Source organism: Manduca sexta, chromosome 4 (genome assembly GCF_014839805.1).
Source record: "Manduca sexta isolate Smith_Timp_Sample1 chromosome 4, JHU_Msex_v1.0, whole genome shotgun sequence".
NCBI classification, from domain to species: domain Eukaryota; kingdom Metazoa; phylum Arthropoda; class Insecta; order Lepidoptera; family Sphingidae; genus Manduca; species Manduca sexta.
The window spans coordinates 7,551,835-7,577,394 of record NC_051118.1 but is presented as its reverse complement, the minus strand read 5'-3'; the positions used below and the strand labels follow the sequence as shown (position 1 = coordinate 7,577,394).

General features: G+C 35.9%; 1 protein-coding gene across 24 annotated transcripts in view; it reads right to left on the bottom strand.

Moving 5' to 3' along the window:
• Positions 1-25,560, bottom strand: part of LOC115452387 (dystonin) — a 245,921-nt gene that overhangs the window by 100,225 nt on the left and 120,136 nt on the right. For 22 of the 24 annotated variants that reach the window (XM_037440549.1, XM_037440503.1, XM_037440458.1 and 19 more), the window contains 7 exons: positions 15,855-16,070; positions 15,277-15,373; positions 13,875-13,995; positions 13,364-13,596; positions 12,839-12,989; positions 12,019-12,102; positions 10,475-10,753 (listed from right to left, as the gene is read on the bottom strand). In XM_037440549.1, the coding sequence (XP_037296446.1) occupies positions 10,475-10,753; positions 12,019-12,102; positions 12,839-12,989; positions 13,364-13,596; positions 13,875-13,995; positions 15,277-15,373; positions 15,855-16,070 (1,181 nt within the window). The remainder of the gene's footprint in view (positions 1-10,474; positions 10,754-12,018; positions 12,103-12,838; positions 12,990-13,363; positions 13,597-13,874; positions 13,996-15,276; positions 15,374-15,854; positions 16,071-25,560) is intronic. The other 2 variants (XM_037440542.1, XM_037440548.1) reach the window with 2 other exon arrangements.

Sequence of the window (25,560 nt, the reverse complement as noted above, 5' to 3'; positions counted from 1 at the left end):
TTTCTTTCAACTGCGAGAACTAATCACTAACTAGACGTGAATTTAAATTCTTTACTTGCCAATACTTGTTTAGTTACCCAGATTAAAGCCGAAACAAAATGTATGAAAATGGACCTTGAGCTACCACCTTAAAGCTTACAATTACAAACAAGCCAATTTCAATTAAAACGTCCGAAAGAAAAAGAAAGAATCACGCGTTCCTTTTTTTAAAAATCGTATATTATCCACCTATATAAATTAAAAAAAAAGAACTCTTACAAACTTTTTACTGTTCTCAAAGCCTCAAGACTCCGGCATCAATCTCTTTGACACTTGGCATTGAGGTCCATGCATCATTGCAATTCTGAATCCCAGAGGGAGCTATTTTGTGTATTCAAGCTGTCACAGACCCACAGCACGGTCAACGCGCTGTAACAATTTGGCCGATTTGTAACGCATCGTTTTGTCAGGAAAATACATTCTATAGGTCCATTGTAAACACGATGAATAGTGCATTTGCAAAAGTACAAACTAAATGCTGCCCTAATATCTTTTTTTTTAGGTTCAATAACACATGGAACCTGCATGACTGCTGCGGTGTAGTTGTATATCGTGTGCGATACGACCACCACGCTGAGGTCCCGGATTCAAATCCCAGGTCGGGCAGTGATATTGGTGTTTTTACTCAATATCAGCTCGGTGATTGGAATTTGTGCCCAATATGGCGATAGGCTAGCCCCCTATCACATCACGGGAAAAATATGGTGAAATGTAGGCGCTTTAGTTCTAGTCTCCTTTTTACTACATTCTATATTACTCATATTTACTATATCGCCAACAATATTTTCACTCTAAAGCAATATCCTTGCAAACTGTTATCGATTTTGTTTAATGTCTGCCCGTCCCTCTTTATATTTTGTTGTGCACTCATTCTCCAAGCCAACCCTCCTCTAATATTCAGAGGGGAAGCCGCAACAAACGCTACACTGTCGGACAAATGTATCGGCACACGCGATCTAATACATTAAATGCATTTTATGTAAATTTGATTTGTCTGGATAGTGTACACAACGAGAAATTTAAACTATGGTAAAATAAAATATTTAGTTTCTCTTTTGTTGTCCTTTAGTATACCACGTATTAAAAAGCTATATTAATGAAGAATATCACGTTAATCATTCTCTCTACAGTCTCTGCCTACCTCTAGGGACGATATTAAAATAATAAAAAATTATAAAATGATTTATTCATCTCGTAGGCACTTGTGATAAACCAAGGTACATTTTGAAATTCTTCAAATAAAAAAAAAATAGAGAATATTTAATTCGCTTATATAACTAAATACATCTTATATTGAACATGAAATATATGACCATTTTTCCGGCCGACAGTTCACAATCTATTAGAAACGTTCATAAACCACATCTGCTATAAAATATGGCGCCTGAACGTGTCCAATCTCAAATGCAATGTATTAGAAGCCATTTATGTATTTATTGTCAGTAAGGCGCTGTTAAACAACTTGACCAAGTAAGACCAACTTGAGCGGGGTGCGGGGGGTGGTGCACGTTCCCTAATCTACCATACGCCGTCACAGCGCAAGCATTTACCCGCGGAGATCTTCACGCCATGGGTCAAGTTGTGTGACGGCATCTTCACAGAAATATTCGTTATACCCATCCTACGTATTTTTCAAGATTTCTAAAGAATTGTCTATTTCTATCGCTAAGTAACAGTGCTAATTATGCTCCAATTTAAAGAATATTGTTGAGCATTATTGGGCCTTATGAGACTCAAACGAGCGGCGATAGCCTAGTTGGGTGTGGAACGGACTGCCAAGACGAATGTCCGCAGGTTCAAATCCCAAGGGCACACACCTCTGACTTTTCTAAAATCATGTGTGTACTCTTTGCGAATTTATCGTTCGCTTTAACGGTGAAGGGAAACATCGCGAGGAAACCTGCACATCTGAGAAGTTCTTTATAGTAATTTCGAAGATGTGTGAAGTCTACCAATCCGCACTAGTCCAGCGTGGTGGACTAAGGCCTAATCCCTCTCAGTAGTAGAGGAGGCCCGTGCTCAGCAGTGGGCAAGTATATAATACAGGGCTGATATTATTATGAGACTGAAAACGCGATAAGGGCATTCAGTATATGATAATATCAGCCCAGTATTATATACTATCCTACTGCTGGACACGGGCCTCTATCGGAAGGATTAGGCCTTAGTCCACCACTCCGACTACGCAGAATGGCTATAAACATTGAAGCGAGTCATCAATCTCAAAAGTACAGAAATACTAAAAAAATACTTTCGCATCACCGAGTGTTTACTTTCGAAAGTAAATTACTTCAGTACATTCACGAATCCACCCGATGTCAAATTAATCAGCCGATGTTTGGATTAGCTGTGGATGGATCTAGCCACGTGATTCGAACTGAAATTTTCCTGTTATCAAAACGGGCTATTACGAATAGTGTTACGTGAAAAAGAATTACGACACTGGGATTACTTTTTTTTATTTAAAGATCTTGGCCGTAGTATCGCGACTACATCGCTCCGTTTTTCCGCTTTCACGGGTGTTCACTCTCTCTTCAAGATTTCAAAATTATTTTTTTATTAAGTCCTTAGCCCCTTCCGACGCAGGAACCGACGAAATAATATTTATAATGCCCATATTGAAACCTAAAGTGTGTTGTCCACTCCGCAAACATTTCGACAAAACAATGACTTAGGGTTGATTTTTCGATCTAATTTATTCATATCATCAAGATAGATTAATTAAGAATTACAGTTGTTTGTATAAAGTTGACAATTTGCTTCACTTTTATATTCAATCAGGTTATAATTTATTTTAACCTGACTGAATATAAAAGATATTGATTACGTTTTTTATATTTATGAATTGAAATGGTTTTGAGTATCGGTCTTATAAAGTTAAGAACCCTAGTCCTAAACTCAAGTTACTTTAGAGTAAAAACGGAATTGAGTACAAGAAAGACTTCATCATTATTAAAACTACGAGACATTGTAAAGAGACCCTTATTGCAATGTTGATTCGTTATACGTACATAAAATAATTATACGTTTCACTATAATTTAACCATGAGCGTCACTAAGTCCTTGGCTTTACAAACGACCTTGGCAAGCGATCGATCCAACTAATTTAGTTTTCATGTGTTTCAAACATGTGTGGTTTGAAGTAGGTATACTAAGACGCAAATAGTATTTTTTTATTTTGTTTTATTAGTTCATCATCAACAGCCTTTACCATGATATTATCACCGGTCTTTAGCAGTCTACTGCTGGTCATATGGCTTCCCCAATACGCGCCATTTTACCTTCTCTCCAGCTTATTTCATCCATTTTCTACCAGTGCCTTCGCAAATCGTCACTCCGCCTAGTTGGAGTGCGTCACGCTTGGGCGACTTCGTTATCTCTACTCATGAACTTTACTCCAGCAGTTACTGGTTCTTCAACAGAGTTCTATTCATTGGAGACTACTAAAAATTGAACGGCTGATTAGTTTAGACTTCCACAATTATAATGAATGCTCGTGACAAGCTCTAAATTTTCATATTAACTTATGATCACGGTTCCGTCCGTGCAAATTGCACCCAGAAAACCCCACTGCATTTTAAACTGTAGCTTATATGTTATTCTTAAACATTTTTTACACTCTACGACTTGTGGACTATCCATGTGCCAAATTCCATCAAAATCCGTTCAGTAGGTTATGAATTACAATTTTAATACTAGAGTAAACTTTATCAAATTAAACGTTAACCTTTATTGATATCGAATCCCCTTTAAAGCTATCACGACCCCTAACAGTCGTCCCACAAACGGTCACCTACGGAGACCTTGACCGCGTCCCGCGAGTCCGCGTTTAGTTAACGTTTAGATTACGTCATCGCGGTATAATTACTTATTTACAATTTGCTCACGCGCCCATGATAGTGTGGGTCACGGAACTCTTGTTACATGTAGTTATACGTTATTTTGTACGTTAGTATGTATACTTTATTTTTAGTATATTACAGACTCGAAATTAGTTTGTCGAGAATCTGCAGCACAATCCATTGTACTAATCTTTTACATCTATAATATATATAAAAAAAAGTGGTGTTAGTTACACTATTTATAAGTCAAGAACGGATGAACCGATTTGGCTGAAGATTGGTGGAGAGGTAGCTTAGAACCAGGACACGGACATAGGATACTTTTTATCTCGTTCCCACGGGAACGGGATGTGACCTAAGACGTGGTATAAGATAGCAAAATTTGGTATGGAGATAGTATAAGACTCTGGGAAGGTTATAAGCTACTATCCCGGGAAAATATATAGTGGGACTTTTATCCCGGAAAACTCCTTCACGCGAGCGAAGCCGTGAGCAAAAGCTAGTATGTTATATTTTATCCCAAAAAAACATTAAAATTTCGTGAAGCTACATACATTACATTTTGTATTAATAAAAATCTGGCGCATGTTGGTCGCTCCCTGATACCTATTACTACAGTGGTCTGTTACAAGCACACCCTTCCCCACCCCACGGCCCTAATGTACGTAATGGGTCCCATTCGGCGCAAGCCGGTCTTCCATATGCCCAGACATGCCCGTCCACGAAGACGTGTTGCAAAAATAGCTAAATTATTAAATTAGTAGGCAAAAGTAGTATTAAATAATGTCACACACACGCCTTTTACACCAAAACGGTAGGCACGGGTAAGTAGAAAAAGCCACGATTTAATGAAGGCATCGAATAGGGGCAAGCCTATCGCCATATCGAGCGAAAATGTGAGAAAACTAATTCTAGATTAATATGACGTGCATAATCAAAATCCGGTTTACTCTGATCGCTATAAGCGCCTCTGCAAGACCTCGTGTATAAGCGTGACGGAATCGTGGAAGCATTTTTTGCCCGCAATTGAATCATCGTCATCAAATGATGTCATTATTGCGGTCATGAATAATTTTATGACGAATAATAATAATAAAAAATATTGAAATAGTTTAATTTCGTGGCAGCATACGTGGTTTAAACCGGCGAGGTAATAGATTCCAAATAAAAAAATGGCAATTAGTTTATTTTTTAAAGATATGAAATTATACAAAATTAGCGACCCGCCCCGGCTTCGCACGGGTGCAATGCTGACTATTTAATGGATGTTATTATTATACATATAAACCTTCCTCTTGAATCACTCTATCTATTAAAAAAAACCGCATCAAAATCCGTTGCGTAGTTTTAAAGATTTAAGCACACATTGGGACAGAGAAAGCGACTTTGTTTTATACTATGTAGTGATTAACGTTGAATGTGAAACTAGTACAAGAAGATCTTAGGTAACCTAACGTAAACAAAAATATCTCTTGGATTCCAAAAGCTTACGACTGTCCGAAACTTAAATTACTGTTCATGATAACAATATCCTTTACTATCACATCATCGGCCGGATCTAAGCAAGAACTAAATGTATCAGTTGGCTCTCTACCTATACCTTTAGTAATAAAGCCACGTCTATAAACTTGTTGACACATTTTATTATACTAACAGTTAAACCTAACCGGTGTAACAGGTTTCAAATTTATTCAAAAACATAGCGTGTGGTGGACATTCGTTCTTTAAACGTTAGATCACCAGCGCCGTTGCTTCTGAATTTAAATCAAGCTAGTTTGAACAAATAAAAATTATACACCGCCATTTTCAATATATCCAATCTCTTTTTTCGATCTATCTGAAAATGGACCAATCAGAACAAAGTATTTTTTGACAAGCTTCCAAATGGGTTATTTTGATTGGTTCAATCTCGGGATGGGATTGAAGATTGAGATTGGGATCGATAATGGAAAACTACTGTAAATCAGGAGACTAACTTGACCATTGACCAGCCTTTTCTAAAATAAGACCAGAGACTTATTTGAAAGCAAAATGTCCCTCACAGGCCGAACCATATTGTAAGTTGTTCTTGTAGGTATTGGAAACTACGAAGGATTTATATTCAGAAGGTTTATGTCTCAGTCCACCCATTTGCTAGACAGGTTAGTAGACTTCACATACTCTCAAAATCCTTGTATAGAACTTATCAGGCATGCAAGTTTCTTCACGATGTTTTCCTTCTCCGATAGCAAACAATAATTGACAAAAAATGTAAGTTGAAATACTCAGAATGTGTGCCTTGAATTATGAACCTGCGCACATCCGTCTCACCAATTCTATTCTCAACTATAGTGCACTCTTTGTGACATGGAGGCTATGGAATATACTCGATTACTCCAAGCATATTCTCTACACGATCTAAGTCGATCTTGTTTCGTATCGCACGCACCGGAGGCAGCTAGGCGTGCGAACACCTGAACTGTAACGTACTGAGCGCGGATCACATTATTGATACTTATTCTAAAACTAATAATCATGTCTGCTTGTTAGTGGACTCTATAATTATTGTCCCTATTGTCATTCCCGTCAACTTATTATATAAAACATATATAAGTTGACATATCATACTAAAGAGCTTCGAATACTATCTCCAGAAGCTCTTGGGCCAGTCCAGTCAGTCAGTCAGTTCAGAAGAATTGGCCGTTGGATCAGAGTCCAGATGCAGAAGGCAGTATTGCTGAACAGGCCACACATTATGAAGAGATTCTTCACTTTGAATCCCTTATCACCTGTGGCTTGGATCTTAATTTTCTCCATCGGAGAGTGATTCATTTTTTTTTTAATGTTTTACATGCATTGCTATTTTAAAAATATTAAAGAAGTAACTTTATAAATAAAAAAGTAAGGAAATAATACTAATTTACGGATTTTACCGCGATTTTTTAAAATACAATTTTTTCTCGACGTTTCGAAGTATGCAGCCTTCATGGTCACGGGGCGGACTGAGGTACCTCAGCAGGGAAATAGTTCCATTTCGAGGCCAATATTAGTACCCATATAGAGTAAAATCAGAATGTTGATCACCTAAATACTAAGGCAAATACTGAATATAGGCATCACGCCTTTTTAGAAATCAGACTTTTTTATGGGTTTGAATAACGAGACATGCTTGCCGTTCGCCTGATGGTAAGCGATACGACCGCCCATAAACAGCAGAAACATCAAACACCATCCAACACCTTAAATTACAAAGTATTGTTCGGTATTCCACTGCGCTCGCCATCCAGAGACATGAGATGTTAAGTCTCATTATGTCCAGTAGTTATACTGGCTACAATGTGCTTCAAACCGGAACACAACAGTGACTACACACTGCTGCTTGGCGGCAAAACTAGACATTGCGATATGTCAAAGAGATGGCGATAGTGTCGTACAGATGGGGTAATGGACTTTTGTAGAGGCAGAGGCCGTACGACGAGCGACGCTACGAGCAACATTTCAGGAAATATAAAATGACTGTAGAAGTTTCTGTCAAAATTAGCCAATACCGTCCTTAGTTTGAAAATCACAATAATCAGCGTCTAAGTTGCATTTAATGTCTCGATCTGGGAATCGAATCTCTGTACAATACAAGTCCTCAAGTTATTAAGCAAGTTCCTCTTAGACAGGAAAACGCTAGTAGTAAAAGGAATCTTCAAAACATGACGCGACGTTAATACGTGCATTTAGTTTTTGCAATCGCCGGACCAAAACGGGGTCAATGACACGACACCTCCGCTAGGGTTGCCAATTGTCAGAAAATATATTTTATAGTGAGATTGTTAACGAAAATGTTTTATATAATCAAATGACATAATACCTATTGATAATATCATTACATTTACCACTACAAATATAATATATTTTTATTTAATACTTATATTTAGAATCCCTACTTTGATCTTTATAAACCTTTTAAAAATTAAAACCGTTTTAATTTAAAATAAAACAGCGTTTTTCAAATACCTACTCTATACAATCACACTTAGGCACTTTTTTTTAAATGTAAATGTTCTATATTTGTTTTTCACAAAAAAATCTTAATTAGTACACAACCCTACCATCAAATGGTGTTTAAAACATGGTTCATAATTTTTTCGCTTAGTTAACCAAAGACCGGGAGTTTTTTTTCACAAGTTCCAAATTGTCGGTAACGTCATCTCGATGCTTTGTAAGGTGTGATGTAACATGCGCCTGCAATATCCATCTTAATAGATTATGAATTGCAAAGATTTGCAGTAATTAAACGTAAAAAAGTGTCGTCAGAAACTTTAATGTACAGTCAGTTACGAAAGCAGCTACACAAATTCAAAACTTCAAAACGTTTACACATTAACTAAAATCAAAACACCTACAATTTCTCTTTATCTAAAATAAAGAAAACCATTTAAACTACCACCTTAAGTTACTTTAATTTAAGTGAAGTAAAAGTTTAAAGGCGATTTGAAATTTTGAATTGTTTAGCTATTTTTGTGAATGACTGTACCTATCTGTGAATTGAAGGAAGAGTGTACACATAATTTTAGAAAAGTTTCCACCTACGCCCTTCGTTAGTGTTGTTACAAAATGAATCATCGTCATATTATTATTTCTAAGTATATGGATAAAGTGCATAATTATTTCAATGTCATATGAATACAGTTAATAATAACTTTTGTATTTGATCACCTATATTCTAAACATAAATAAAACTTAAAAACTTTCATAAAACAAGCATTTCTACTTTTACACATACAGGTTGCTCTAAAAAACATCCTCAAACTACATACAGGACGTTTATTTTTTCCTTTTGAGCAAATTAAAAAAAAATACCCAATCCTATGAGGAAATAAAATGAAGTCACCGGTAAACAATACAGACTTGTGGGCCCACGCACGCCCCGCTATGGGCACGGAGTGGGCAGAGAATAAATGGTACGAGCGGTACATTGCTTCATTAAAATGTCAAGTAATCTGTGGTTACGATTTTTGGTTAATAATTACATCGTCCCACGCGAGCTGTTCCAATGTTGCGCCTTTAGAACCGTATTTTGCGTCCAAGTAGATATCGATTATATTTTCTTAGGTAGAGCTGAAGTAATGGCTGAAGTTAGTTGTTCTTTTTGTATATAATTTAAAATATGTGAACTTAATGTAACGAAAATTTTGCGTCCAAATAGAACGATCGAAATATTTTTCATAGATATGACTGATGTTGATTGTTATTTTAAAAGGTAAAGTATTCGTTAGGTAAATTTAGCAAAATGTATGATATTTTTATATTATGATACAGTCAATTCGTACAAAACATATATAAATTTCTCGAACGATACGGTTTTGCTTATACTTTAATGTAATATGCACTTACGGGCAGATGACGTCTATATACGTTTTTAATATTCCCATTGATTAATTTAACAATATTGTTTTTCCTTTTACAGTAACAAAAAAAACATAAGGTATTTATAACGCTGTTAAAATCTTAAGGAATTACGCGACCAATGGAGACCCATAAAAGCCAATTAATTATAATTTGAACATAAAAATCCTCTGCCAAGGTCCCACAATATCGAGTGACATCATGAAGGTTACATTACACTCACGTGTGGCGCCAATTTACCTCCTATTCTATAAACACGTACTATTACGTCATTGTTAATTCTCACTATAAATATTTGAATATCGAACATAATGACATTATGTTGGCAGCATTAAAAAAATACTACTATTCAAATGTTTACGCGTTCCGTATTACGTAATTTTATAATTTTAGTAAATTGTAAAGCAAAACATCTAAAAAAATATGGTGTTATATATTTCTGGTGTAGTATCGAGTTTTCAAGAAAATAAGGACCTTGAATATATTGTTTATTAAAATATGAGCTACCTTAACTGTTTTCTCTCTTTCTCACCTATGAAACAGTTACTTATGATAATACATAGGGACATATTTTGTATTGAAGCATTAATACTTATAAGATGTTAAAAGACGTGCTCAGAACCTAGTCGCGATATAAATGTGAAAAAATCTCGCTCCATACAATACCAAAGCAGTCTTCCAATAAACCTACATTTAATATTTTTATACTTCAATCAAACAGTCCTTTTTATTATTTAATACCTACATAATATGTTATAGTTGTTTCATCTGAATAATATAAATATTTTCCTTAACACGGCGTGCATTTAACATATCTAATTAAAATATGAAGTAATGTTGTTGTTATTTCCTTCTAACGAACAGGTCAACATTAAATATTTCGTGCATGTATACCTATATTTTGTATAATGTATTTAACAGGTAAATATTTACAAATGCAAAACAAATGACATTGTCAAACGATTTTACTAGAAAATTAAAAAAAATAACAAATCGTTCTAAACCGACCTTTACGATATCTGGTTCTGGTAATGAGTATTTACGAAAAACTATGTATAACATAATAGAACAAAAAAAGATACCGGACACTAATAAAAAATGAGATCAATTCATAAAACTGATATAAAATAATTTTACTTTGTTATTGTATTCGATTACATACAAAACAAACCCTTATAACTTATTGGTCTCCGGTATTTAAAAAAAACATCACTTACCAGCGTAACAATATCTCCTGGATTGGCCGCTGCTATCCTCCTCAGCCTTTCATATAACATATCCAGCAGCCTCTGATACTTCGCATTAAGCTCGTCCAACTCCCTCGCGACGCTCTCCGCTCCCACGGGAACCCTCTCAGGATCCACGTTCATGCCGTGCCTCCTCATCCTTTCCGCCTGCTGCACGTCGGCCTGGCGCTTCAGCTGCCTCATGTCCAGGGACGGATGGACTTCCTCGCACAGCCATTCCGAGTACCGCTGGCATCGTGACGAGTGTATCTATCGTGTTAGGGTCGAAGCGGGTTAGGTTTGTATTGTTAGTTTGAGCAGACTGTTTTTGGTAGAAAAGTAGCTTTCTACTGAGTTTGACTAAAGATTTAATCATTAAAAACAATTTAATTTTAAACAATCTGCTTGCAATGTTATAGCATATTAGAATTAATTCATTCATAACCTCACATACGACATGTAGTATCTTTTATACTTACACTGACTTTTACAAAATGTACATTCTTACATCATCTCTTTATTTTATTTTTTGTAGTAGTCTTCCATACGTCAATAACTGGCAACACTGATAGTCCAGCTCCGTAACCGCGAAAGGTCATGCCAAATCCCTGTTCGAAAACAGGTTTAAGCGTGCGACACCAAGAGCTGAGTGCAGTTCTCTTTGACATGTTCGTGCACTTGTCTATGCCCCGAAGCGTTTTATATACATTGAAACATCAAAAACAAACATTAAAATACAACACAAATTAACCTACCATATTGGTAGCTTCTTCATTATAATTTGGCAACACTAACACATGTTCTATACACGGCAGGTCACACTGCATGCAACGAAATTTGTTGTATTCCAAATAAAATTGCCGTTTATAATGGCTAGTAATTGCGGCCATCTTTATTTTAGTCACAAACTGTGCAGTAATATATTGCATTTCTTTTTTTAATATTTTCCAGTCACTAACAAACGTCTCTTTCAAAACGTGTTAATGTTTAGTAGAGAAGCGAAACTAGTTATAAGAAAATCAAGCTTCGTTATTATTTTTAAAACGTTTTCGCTCAAGCGTTAGAATTAGGCAAGCAGCCGCAGCATTAGCATGCGTTAAAAATTAAATTAAAAAACTTGTAGTGCATGAAACACCGCTGTACAGACCACAAAAGACCCAGAGACAAAAGGAACATCCGAGAAGCAATGTGACAAGACAGAAGACGCTGGACCGGTATGACACCTTGCAACCTTTCAGAATCCATTCATCAAAACGATTACAACCACTGAATCATCTGAGTTTGGTAGATAAGACGTAATATCACGTCGAATTTCTGGTACAACGTATTATGACGTTATAAGATAAATATTTAATGTAATTTATTGATTAATATTCAGACTAATTCCAATGTGGTATAAGTCCAAAATAAGACAAAATAATCTAGACGTCATATGACGTCATCTCAGGAAAATCTCACCAAACGCTCAGATGACTCAGCACAATGCGATAGAAATAGAAACACAGTAATTTCAGGGTTAGCACAAGGATATTTACCTTCGCCTCTCTTATGAATCTTCCACCGTCAACGTTAACCTTTTCGATCTTAGGCGTCCTCTCCACAACGCTTGTCAGTAGATTCTGTAGGCCACAACACCCGAATATTTAATCATGCTCATACAATTAATATCCATGTTTTTTATAATAGTGTGAGTTCTCTATGACAATAAAGACGCCTATACACGTTATTTTACCGTGCTATTTTTTTATTAAATTTAGAATATTTTTTTGCCAAATCTTAGCTTACTCGGCGATTTAATAGTAACTTCTCGTGGAATTCACGTGGTCTGTCATAAAGAATTTGGGACAAGTTATGAAATTAATAAGGGATGTGAAGGAACTATATATATTAGGGGATAGCCGTTATTTGTGCCCATTATACGTCATAATATTATTATCTATACATGCAAATTTTTTTACAGATATTCAATTATTTGTGGATTAATTTATTTTAATTACTTATTATATCATGCATCACCAAACCCTTGTGGTTTTAACAGAAAAATTATACCCACGTTTTCGTGTGCACGTAACAAAAAGAAATCTCTACCGTTTTAAAACAACTTACTATCGCTTGGTTCTTGAGTATTTCGATTCGAACAAATGCTATCATGACTTAGTCTGTAATATAAGTTAGGTCGACATTCATCCTAGTAGAATTAGATATACTATACTGTAATAGCACGATTTACCAAAAGTGACGTATATAGACGGCAACCACATAACAATCAACAATGACGGAAATAGACGGCAACTGATTCCTAGATCAAAAACTGTATTAAATCACAAGATAGCCACTCTGTTGTATATACTGTACCCTGGTGGGTTCGAACTGCTCTTTGGGCCTGACTTCGATGGGAGGCTGGGCTTGCAGCTTGTTGTATGTGTCGTCGATCCATTCTGCCTCCTTCTCCAGGCCGGCGTTGTAGTTACGCAGGAGCTGGTAGGCGGCTTCGCAGCTTCGTAGTCTGTTGGAATGAGAGAGCAATAAAAAAAGAACTAGATATATTTTTAGACTATAATCATTTCTACCATCATCATTATCAGCTGCAGTATGTCCACTGCTGCATATGGGCCTCTCCCAAAGATTTCCAGATCGAAATCGAAGCTGGCTGCTTCCAATAGGTCGATCTCTACAATCCTCAAACTAAGTCATCAAACAAGACAAAATGCTAATCTGAATCTATATTCTCTACTTTGCGTTTTTTCTGTTGCTTTTTTTATAGGATAATGGGCATAATGGGCCCTCTACATCTGAGTGCGTTCAGATAGTGTTGACTGACGATCTTTATCCCTCGCGAGTTGACACAATTATGCCGCCCTGTCTCGGTGTACAACTCACCTCTCAGCCAATTGTGTGCACACGCCATTCCACCTGTTATTCAATTGAGAGACCTCCTTGTCCAGCCTCTCCAGATCGATATGCTTGCCGGCCCTCGGCAGCGAGGAGTGTGGCAGCGTTTCCCGGGAGCTCTGCACCAGACGCCTGCAGTTCTCAGCGTCGTCGTTCATTTGATCCACCTGGATCTGCTGCTTGCTGACTGCTACTTGCATGCGGAGCAGGTCTTCGTGCATCTGCAGGGATGAAATTATGAGATATTATTGTATTGAGTTTTGGACCAAAAAGTGATCATAACAGCAGCATGTAAGATTAATATTTAAGCCACTTTCATGCTGAAAACTTTGTTTCAGAGTATACTATTTAAATTATTATTACTTGCTTAATGACAATAACTTTGCCTATCACATGGCCTGAAGCAGATTTTAACAATAAAGAAAATTTTTTTATGAAAAAAAATCGTATTAATCGTGAATATACAAAAAATTACAATCAAAAACACCATAATACTAACGTCTTTAAGCAGTTCGACGTCATTGGGCAGGTCGTTGAACTGCGCCAGCTTGATCTCAAATTCTGAGATCGTCTGGTGATTCTCCTCCATACTGTTTACTACTATCTCCACGAACTTCAGTCTGGAACAAACATACGTACACATCATAATAATCACAATGCATTCGGCTTAGTAAACGTAACCTAATATTTTGGACAGAAATGTGAACTTGTCTAAGATATGCATGGTTCCTTATATTTTATGCTAATATTTTATGATATAAACTTGTTTACTATTTTTCATCCTACCTACTTGAGTGAAGATAGTCACGAGTGACATGACAGCTGTTTACAAAGACAAAGAGGAATTAAAGAGGGGTGGTGAACTCATAAACTTCAGAGTAGACATGGCAAGTGAAATCAGTAGACATAATATTTGGAATAATTAAGTTAGGTTTTCTGAAACGGCATCGACTTTACAACCAGTATACTAGACACAGGAGTCCAGATTCTCCATCTTAATTACCGGTACATTTTTTTAAATTTATTATATACTATAATAGGAACATCAACAGTACGTATATTCAACAGTCTAATTCACTTTACACAGGCTTAATAACTAATACATGTACCAATTAAAGATGAACACAACGTTGCTTGAGAAAATTGCATACTTAGCTTAACCGCAAGTAACTGATGAATACAATATAGATGTTATAACATGCCATTAAAAAGAACTTCTACATTTATTTATAAATCTATTAAGGGAATAGAAAAATATATAAATATTTGGCACTTTTATACAAATTTCATTATAGATAGTGGAGATCCTACGTATGGACATTTTTGTCAAATATCAACAAAATTCCCTTTACATCCACGTTGCATTTAAACATCCCATGACCCCATGCTTACCGGCCAAGTATTGACCGATTGCACAACCCCCATTATAAATCTTGTTGATATCTATGGCAGCCATCCAGTGCCAAACAAAGCGATGGCCATCTGGCATTTTGCCAGAACGCTGCCGAAATAAGGTTAATCACGTTTAAAAACTTTGTGATGGATAAATCCTTTGACTTCGTTTACTAGAACAATGGAATTATTATTTATCTAATACACGAGGAACTGGTACCGCATACCAGCTGACAAGTAAATACGTAAAACTAGCTAAACTAATTTGTTTCAATACCTCAAAAAAAGTTTCAACGATTCCTCATAATAAAATGTTGGTCCTTCGAGCCAGATATTGGTTAGCCATTAAGAGATTCCTGAATACAGGCAGTGGTTCTTCGAGCCAGATATTGGTTAGCCTTTAAAAGATTCCTAGATACAGGCAGTGGTAATTCGAACCAGATTTTCGATTATCTTCCTCATCGCTTCCTAGGATTTATAGATAATAAGTATCAAAATAAGCTCCATACCTCTCAACAAACAGCTGGCTCTTGGACTGCATGTCGTTCCACTTGCCCATCACCTTGTCGAGGCTCTTCTTCATCGCCGGTGTCTTTAGTGCAATGCCTGGAATGAGAGATGGTTGATCAGATGCTGGGAAAGGATCAATATCTTTGGTAGCTGAATGCGTTTAAAGTTTAATTACTTTAGTAAGCCTAAATAGTAGTAATGTAGGAACTAAAGGTTCCCTGAGTGACCACCCAGCGGTTAACTCACTGCAGTGGTTTATTCTTTTAAATTCGGGCTCTGAATGCCTTATTTATGGAGAGCTCCTTCACTTACTATCAATTAAGTTGTTCGTCTTGTCATTACGTTGTAAAAAAAATTGAATTTTAAATGAAACAATTTTAAAATCTTTACATCCCATAAAATCTAACAGAAAACTGCCGTGACCTTAAAACTTTGTTGTTAGGTTTAGAACGGTCACTGACTTTACAGAAGGCATCATAATTATATGAGTTTACACTATTTTACCCACCTAATTGAGATGTAAAGAAATAAACTTCTCACCTACATTTATATACATAATAACAAAGTAAAAACATACCTCTGAACGTGTTCTGCACCTCCTCGACATCGTTCGACAGCGCGTGCAGCGCCCCCTCCCAGTCTTTGTGCTGCAGCACCAGGTGTTCAAGCGTGTCCAGGTCACGCGGGATATGGCTCGCTATCCGCTCGTGCAGCTGCCTCTCCAATATCTCCAGCCTTTCCAGCAGGTGTGTCGACTGTTCTGTGAAGATCCTCGCGGCATTTTTGGATTCCTCTGTAAAGAGAGCGAGTTTATGTTAATTTCTTTCCCTTTAGTATTTTTTGAGGACTTAATAAATCATCAAACTCCTACTCATTCCTATTTCTTTATTGTTGAACATCAACAAAGCATCACCAACATATAACTGTTGTATGTATGTATGTAGTTATGATAGATAATGATCACTTAAAATCAATTCACCCACATGATCCTTTAATAGAAAATTCAGACGCATTTGGCCGAGGATATACCATAGACTGCTTGGGTCAAATCCATTTCAATACTATATTTGATATAAGGATATATTTGTGTACTTATTATAATCGAAATGACGAAAAATAAGACAGATTATATCACAGACGATGGCAATGACATGTATGTTAAAAAAAGATTCCAATATTTATTTCTTTACATAAAAATGATCAATTTATTGGTCCTAAAAGTAAATATTTTAAAAATATCAATAGTCAATATTTAGTCCATAACCGTTCCAACCAATTTATAGTATAAATAGAGTAAAAAAAACATAACCTACAATCACCTAAATAAAAGAGGTCTATTCCCAGTTGTGGTGCATCATATATGATACAAAATTCGTCCCAAAACCCGTCAGCAACCCTTAGTCCAGAATTTAGCCTAAACCTAGCCCTAGGGCGCGCCACCGAGCCTGTTCCATTGATCCCCGGCCAGCCAGTCACCGGCGACCGCTCTCGGCCGGTCGACGCCCTTCCGAGCGTCACACGTTACGCGATCTATGCTGTCCTAGTCACTTAGATAGAAATTCGGCTAAAGTAGCTAAAACTGTGATTCGTTGTAACATCAAAATATTAAAAAGTTCAAAAATATTAAAGTACAAAGCAATTTCAATTCTAATAACAATGATGAGTCAAGAATTTGAGAATTGATTTTGAAACCAATATTTAAGTTAAATGTAACGAAAACACTTTTCTATGAAAATAAAAACAGCGACATCCTTAAAGTATACAATTATTGAGAATCAAAAATTGTATTCCACATATTTTTAAAACAGATACAATATTGAATAGATACTGATGATTAACGAGACATATTTGTGCACTAACGTCATGAACAAAGCGCTACTTTTTTCAACAGATCACTGGAACGAATGCTACAAGCGGCATGCGAATATAAATAGATCGCGAAATAAACGGAGATCAAAAATGGAATGTAGAACTTCACGAATAGTACAAAATAAGATAAAATTATATAATGTCAAAAATGGGGCAAATGATGTCAAATAAATTTAAAAATGGAACAAGCTATTATAGTTCTAAAAAAAATATACAGCCAAAAACCTTGACTGAAAATAGTTATAAATGAATTTAAAAATGGAACATATTATAGTCTTAAATCTAAAAAATTGTCTTATTAGCTGAACAGATCTAAGTTTCTAGTAGATACTTGTTTTTGAGATGGCTCTTCAGTAGAGGACTTTTCGTCTAGGCTGAATTAGTTCAGGTAGATGATTCTCTAAATATTACATATAAAAAATAATGCCATTTTAAAACGGTGCATTCGTGAGGACTATGCTGAAGTGTTATATTTACAATATTTCTATCCTCACAATATAATTTTGTATTATACGAAATTATACATTAACTACATGGATTTCAATTTGAAATTGTAACTTGTTCGTATTCTCTTTAAAAAATCACCGGCAATGTAAACATTAACAACACGTGAATCAATCAATAGTTGCATTACGCCGGTAAAACAACCTAACTAGAAGGTAAGTGCTAAATAGCTATCATATTTATAATGGATTTAGAAATACCTTACAAAAAGGTGTCTCAAATCAAAATATCTTAACTATACCAAACCGTATCCTTCGCAAACTGAACTCCAAACACCTCACAAAACACAAACACATTTGTATACAAACATTAAAAAAAAAAAAACGCCACCTGGTCGATGCGTGCACACATAGCTCCTCTCTACTGTTCTCTCGACGTACACAAGTATAAACTTAACTAACATTTAATATCTATTAAATGGTAAGTATAAAAAATGTATAAAAATTGGTGCACCGTTGCACCGCAGAGGTAGTGGGCCGACTGAAAAATTGTCTTGGATCAGTTGATCTGCTAATGCGCCGTGTAGGGAGGAACGGTATGGCAACTGCGTCGCGAAATAAACGTCTGGAGCCCGTTAGGTTACGTAATCGCGCGCCGACACTACGGGCGGTTGTATCGATTCTGGTGCTTTTAAATTGACGCGATAGATTTTTTATGCGATTAGTATATATATTTTTCGGTATACTTTTATCGTAGTCACATTATATTTTTACATAGGATGCAATATTTTTCTCAAAGGAGAGGGTGTTAATTCTGTCAAGAAAAAAATATAATACATCCCGATATCTGTTCTGCCAACGGATGACGTAAATCACAGCTCCCGAGGTGCATCCAATTTAACGAACACTTTACAGTGATTTAGTCGTTGTGAAGCATAATTTGAGTAATTGAAGCGTCATGCGCGAAGCGCGTGTGAAACATACATTAAATCTATCGCGATACGAGTTTAACGCAAAAAGTTTTACGCTACAGTGTTTATATCATTCGTTACAAACTGCGACTTTGAAACGCGCAATATATTCAAATTTTTCTTGTTCTTCATGCATAAATTATGTTTAACACCGAAATATTATTTGGAAAAAAAGTAAAACTTGTTATTATCACGTTTTTTTAGAATTGAAAAAAAGTCATTTTTTGTTTTACACTTATTAAAACTTCTATATTATTGAAAAAAACTATTATTTATCATGTTATTAAGTCGAAGAAATTTCTTTTTTTGTGCTTCCCAGTTTCTTCAGCTTAAATCTTACCGCTACAAATCACCTACCGTACCGTTCCTCTGCGCACGGCGCGCCACCTACAACGAGTGCGATTGGAAATTGCAAATTGCAACGTTATCACTGTCACAATTCGGTCGTATTTCACGCGAGCACAAGGTCGCGGCGGAGTGTTCGAAAATCATGACATCATTATTGCAATCATTTTGATTGGACTCTTACCGCCTTACTAATCATTTTTATACTATTAATGGTAGTTTGTCCACGTTGAGAACTTACAACTTTATTTGGAAGAGAGAATATTGGTAAATTATATGTAAATGTAGTTAATTATAATTGATTATAATTAACAAATTCCTAGGTGTTTGGCTGTATTTCATCAAGCAATAATATACAATGCAGTTAGAAATTTCATAGTCAAAGCGTTTGCACGTGAAAATGGTTTGACTTTTTTTTTATTGGATTTAAATCTAAAAAGAGGTTTAAAACTTATCACATAAACCTCATTTTAAATTAGTTTTTTTTTAATTTTAGCTTAACGTAATGAAAACTTAAATATTTATTTCTTTACATAAAGAATATAATATGAATCTCATAGTCTACTGCATTTTATCTATTTTTGTTTGTTCAAGTTAAGACATTATTTGCAGTTACTCTATTCTTTCAAATTTATGGCAATTAAAAATACCATAAGTAAGTTCTTTTAGGGTAACTCTTTCCTTTCGGATATTTGGCACCCAGAAATGCCGCTAATATTATTCAACTTTTCCAACTAAACTACAGATTTTTTTTTATTTTCTCTTTTTATTGGGAAAACAAAGGGTTCTAGCTCATACAGCCCCGTCATTAATTTCCCCGTTATAACAATACTTTTAATTTTTTGCCAATCCTTACTCCTGTTTATGGACACAAGGAACTCAATATACACATATACGACCTCTTTCTATTTTAAAATGAAATTAATTAGTCTAGTATTTTAAATGAATAAATAATACCCAACTTGAAACTGGCATAATGAACAACAATTGCAAAAAAAATGTTACAATCCTTAGGTTACCTATAGTCCAACGGCTAAGCAAGTCTTATCTACAACTGTTTTAGTTTAGGATTAACATTTAAACATAGAAATATTTACGCTTTCCAATATTTTATCATTACACCCAACAAAATAATCAAAAACTTGTCTCTAATGAAATTATTCGAATCCTAATCACTAAAAATCATATTGCCATATAACTTTAAACTATTGTAACACGGCTCAATCAAAAAAATACTCCAAGTCTAGCTCATTTATTCTGATTCTAATCTCATAAAATCAAATTGCCATATAATATATTGTAACAAGGCTCCCGGTTTCAGGTCAGGACCACGCCTAGACTTCGTCAAATCGATACAGCTCGTACATTTCACTTCAAAGGGATTTTGACACTAAGTACGTTGTAGGAGCCTCGTTAATTACTTTTTATATTTGTAATTACAATTTATAAACTATATATTATGTGATTTATTAAGTAATTATTAACTGACTTCGAAAAAGGAGGTTATCAATTCGACGTGTATTTGTATGTTTCTTACTTCAGAACTCAGTTAATTTATTATTCGCTGAATCCAAAATTGGTATTTTCCGATGTCTAAATGATTTTTAAACATTACCTAATTACGATCATTTTATTGTTTGAAGGGTTGTGCAGTTGATTTTCAAACCCAAATTGCCTCATTTTCGTCAGCTAAAAACATTAAAACATTACTACGTTTCCATACACCGAAAACGTCCCTAAAAATTGCATTTATCATTTCCAAGTAGCAGTAAAAAAAAATCAAATGCAAATCCACACCGCACCATTTAGCATACCAAACATGCACGCTGCATGGCTCCCCTTAATTTAGTTTCCCTGTAATATGGCGCATTGCGACGTCATTACACGTCCCTGCCGCTAATATCTTGCATGGCAACACTACCGCAGTCCGACAACCGACGAGCTATCACGACCCGTTTTAATAAACGCAAACTTTGACGGTAGCCAAATAAATCAGCGCATAGCCAGATGTTTTTTTTTGGGCAAAGTTATCCCGCTACTCCTTATGGTATGCGAAATGAGGTCCAGATTGCGTCGACAAAAAAGTTATTCTTTTTCTATTTTTTCTTAGTAGTCAAAGAAGCAAGCGGTCCGCCTGTTGGTAAGCAGCATCCGCCCCCCCATGGCAATGATAAAGGCATAGCCAAGCCGTTGCCTACTGGGAGATGATGGTTACCTCTCGCCAATCGTCTAAATTATGCCGGCCTGTTTGAAACAGCATGTACACAGGCTGATTGCAGAACACGACATACGTGGACCGCTATAACGGGTTTTAAGCCTCTACAATAATGTCTACTACAATTTTAGTATTTAACAGCTGTGGTGACCACTTATAGCCGATAATAATCGTTTACTCTACCATATGTAAATTTCCTTAGCTACTGATATAAAAAAAAAAAGTTTTAAAGAACATCGCGACGTTCTTACCGCTATGCAGTCAAATAGAAATATCAGATCCTCTCCTATCAGCAAAAGCTATAAATCCTCATAACAAATCACGCACCGACCGAATTGTGACCAAAAGGCTGACTAACACCCACGTTAACTTAATCAAATTACAGTATGGTCAAAGCTGCAAGAATTCAGAACACAAATTCGTTGTTAACTCTATGCCTACGTTTAGTAGAAATACAATGGTTTGTAAACGATATAACACATAAGAGCTACAATGATGATATAAAACAGTGGCATAATATCTAAAATGATTCCTCCACAAAAACCCAAAATCAAAGAAAGGACATATTAAAAGTGTTGAAGCACGTAGGAAACGCCATATTAAGTTACTTCTACAATAAACGTAAAATTCAATAACGCCAAATCCAAATCTCTGTCAAGGAAATAAAACGTCTCAATGAATCCGAATGTCTACCAAATATTTTCACATTATAGCATTCGGCGACGTCCAGGGCCCTTATTCTGTATGATAGTGTAAACGCGTAACACGGCCGTGTCATGTTATCTTCGAGAAATATGCGTGGAATGGTATTCTGTAAGCCAAATTTCTATAGTCCTAAACATGACGCGTTGTGTTCCGTGCCTGTTACGCACTGTTAACATAACGTGCGGGATAGAGAATAAGGCCCCAGTTACGTAACACTTGGCCAAAGAGTTGTAAGATTATATAGAGCGGACATTGGACTGCCTCGGTGGCAAAGTTGTACTGCATGCGCAGTACGAAAGCGCTCTGAGATCCTGGGTTCGAATCCCGGGTCGGGTAAAGTGATATGTGAGATTTTCTGTTCAGTATCTGCCCGGAGTCTGGAGTTTCTGCCCGATATGGCAATAGGCTCACCCTCTATCACATCATGGGACGGAACACACTTGGCGAAAAATGGGTGCCCTGGTTACGTCTCTGCATACCCCTTCGGGAATAAATGCGTGATGGTGTGTGTGTGAGTGTGACATTGGTAAGTTTTGGTTAGATAAAAATTTTGCTCATGCGATGGTGACTCAATCTACTGTGAAATAGCAAAACACAAACATTAAATACTTCATATTTGTTACATATCGTGATTTGCACGTTTTTAATGCGCATATTAGCATATTTTCTGTAAATATGTCATTTTTGTATCAATATCTAAGAACGTTGTAACATCTAACTCGGATATTTCAAAAAAGACAACGACTTATCACCAATTTGTAAAAAGTTTCGGAGCACAAATTTGTTCCTGCTGCCAGTCTATAACTATTTAATGTCTTTGCACTTGGCAATGTTGAAACACACGAGTTTTCCACCATTACCATTATTATCGCTGTCTGGCTTTCGAATACTGAATGTGAAAAATATTTGACTTTTATTATTTCTACTTCCTTTCATAGTTGGGTTTTTGAATTATTCAAAAAGGAACCTTATATATGTGAAGCATTAGTTTTAAAAGAGGGTTGGAAAGTTGAACGAAGAAAATCAAATTAACTGTAGTAAATTTCTACACATGTGACGAATAAGGCTGATATTATTATACTATCAGACAATAAAGAACGAAGTACTAATAAAAAGTCCATTGATGCTTAAGAGATTGGGTCCAACATACACAAGTTTTCTGTATAAAGTTCAGTTTAATGTCCTTTACATTTTATGTGTCTAGGACGAAAGGGTCAGACAATGAATACGATAACACTAGCCAGAGTATAAAGTCAAAAAGAGAAATAATAATAACCCGTAGGTAATTGGCAATGTTAGGAACGTATATATCTTACTAATATTATAAAAGCAAAAGTTTGAGAAAATGTTTGAATGTTCGTTAGAAGTAAACCCAGAAGCAATTGAACAGATTTGGATTGAATTTAGCACACAAGTAGTGGCGTCGTAGGATGTTTGAACGAAATTTGTACCGGGAAAGTCTTTTCAAACGGGATAATCCGCGTGCTGTTGTTCGTCTCTAATAATTTAACAAATATCATCTACTTTGTAATAGCGCGGCCCATAAACATTGCTCATAGCTATCTCCAGTTCAAACTCGAAAACAAACCAATTAAAATTAGGCCGATGAACATTTATATCGATTCGTTCCTTGGATTATTTATTTCTTTCATCCATAAATCAAAACGAAAAATATTTTGAAAAGAAAACACAACTAGGCAATTTATTCCGATTTGTTCTTTCGATTTATTTCTTTCATCCATAAAGCAACACGAAAAATATTTAAAAGGAAAACACACCTAACTGTAGGGAAGCCCTACTACAGTGGAACATAAAAGGCTGATAATCTTCAACGCGTGAACTAAATCTGTACAAGGCGACAAGGTCAAACGAAATTGCCCTTGCAATTGGGACAGCGTCCACTGGTCACATGACATCACCGCGTATTAGCGTAGGATCCAGCATAGAGTAGTTATTGAACATTATTATGATTATTTTTCCTTTTATACCGGAGCTGATAGTCTTCTATTCATAAATTCAATTTATTTACAAAATCTACTATGCATGCGTATGCAGTAAGAGTACGGCTATGGCACTAAGGTCGTGGGTTCGAATCCCGGGTCAGGCCAAAACAATTATGATCGGGTTTTTCCATCTTAAAAATTACTTCGCAGCTCGAAGTCAGTAAGTTGGCGGTGTGATACCCCCGTGCCTCAGAAAGCACGTAAGGCCGTTGGTCTTGCGCCTGATCTCTCTTCGGCTATGTCGAATTCCTTCTCAACGGACTATGAAAGTGAAGAAACCTAGAGTTTACCTGTGCACTGCACACACACTTATGCACTATAATATCTCCGGCGTATCTGGTTGATCTTTGTTAAGATTGGCCGTCGTAGCAAAAATTTGGCTAGGAGGATTCACTCATTCAGTCATTAATAAAACTTTAAAACTCCAATGTGTAGGTAAGACACTTTTTAGAAGAATGATGTAGGAAGAATTTTGAAACATATTTTTAGAACAATGATGTGGGAAGGATTTGACTTAGTTCTAACCGACCACTTGCCCAATGTCACATGGAGCATCATGTTAGAAAATCCAAATATCACAAGAACCCAAACTCATATATGCTATATCAACATTTAACAATGTTCGCTACCTATCAGGGGCGAAAGGTCCATATAATCCGATTCCTACCGGCTTCTCTTTCATAACTTATATAAAAGCTTATTTTGATAAGTACGATTTTTAGACCGCATTTATACATCTTAGTAGTAACTATATGTTGTGGCACCCTTTCTGCTGACTGCTTCCTACCCAACCGTCGATGTCTTAAGTAAAAATTCTTATTTGATATTAATATTACTATCCCATTCATAAATCCAAGCATCAAAACGAATAATGATTTGACTCACGCCTCCTACTGAATCACACGTCAAAATCAGAACAGAGTTCTCTGAATCGAATGATTCAGTGACTTGGTTATTTTGGACACAAAGACCACCAATAAGGCGTTAATCTTGGAGCAATGTAACACTTAATCCAGATTTTATGAGCACCATCATAATTATAAATAAGTAATGCTTTATATTTGGTAAGTTTGTGAGGAATAGACCGAATCTAAGTTGGTTGGGTGAGAAAGCTCGACGAGAGAATCAATTCCTTTAGTGATTACTGCACCCGTTAAGTTTGACAGAAGTTCTGATTTTGATGTCAATAATCACTTTTCACAAGTTACTAATCTGCTTCACGGGGTCAGGACGCTAATGATCTGAATATTTCACGAAGCTAATTAATATCTACTAATATATAATATATACCTACAGTTCTAATCAACTCCTTTCCTTTAAGGCCAGTAAAAGATTTTTACATAGTGAACCAATATTCTAATGCTTTCGAAATCATTTCCTTTAAGGCCAGTATTTTTTTTACATATTAAACCAATAGTCTGTCTAGATAATAGATAACGTATCACCGGGAGGGACAGATATAGAGAAGTCTCACAAAAGCCGCAAGCAACTTTGACCATTTATGACGATAACCACTTCGCCAAGGGTGTACGACTGTAAGGAAGTATCGCCAGAAGACCTAAACTGAATGATAATCTAAAGTTTTGATAAAGCTAACCAGAGGCATGAACCAAGATACCTTACTACAATCGCAAACGTTAATAGAAATAAAAAAAAATATGAGAATAACATCGATATCGGTAAGTCTATCGCTAGTTTCATTCTCATACATAACGTTAGCGTTAGCGATTGT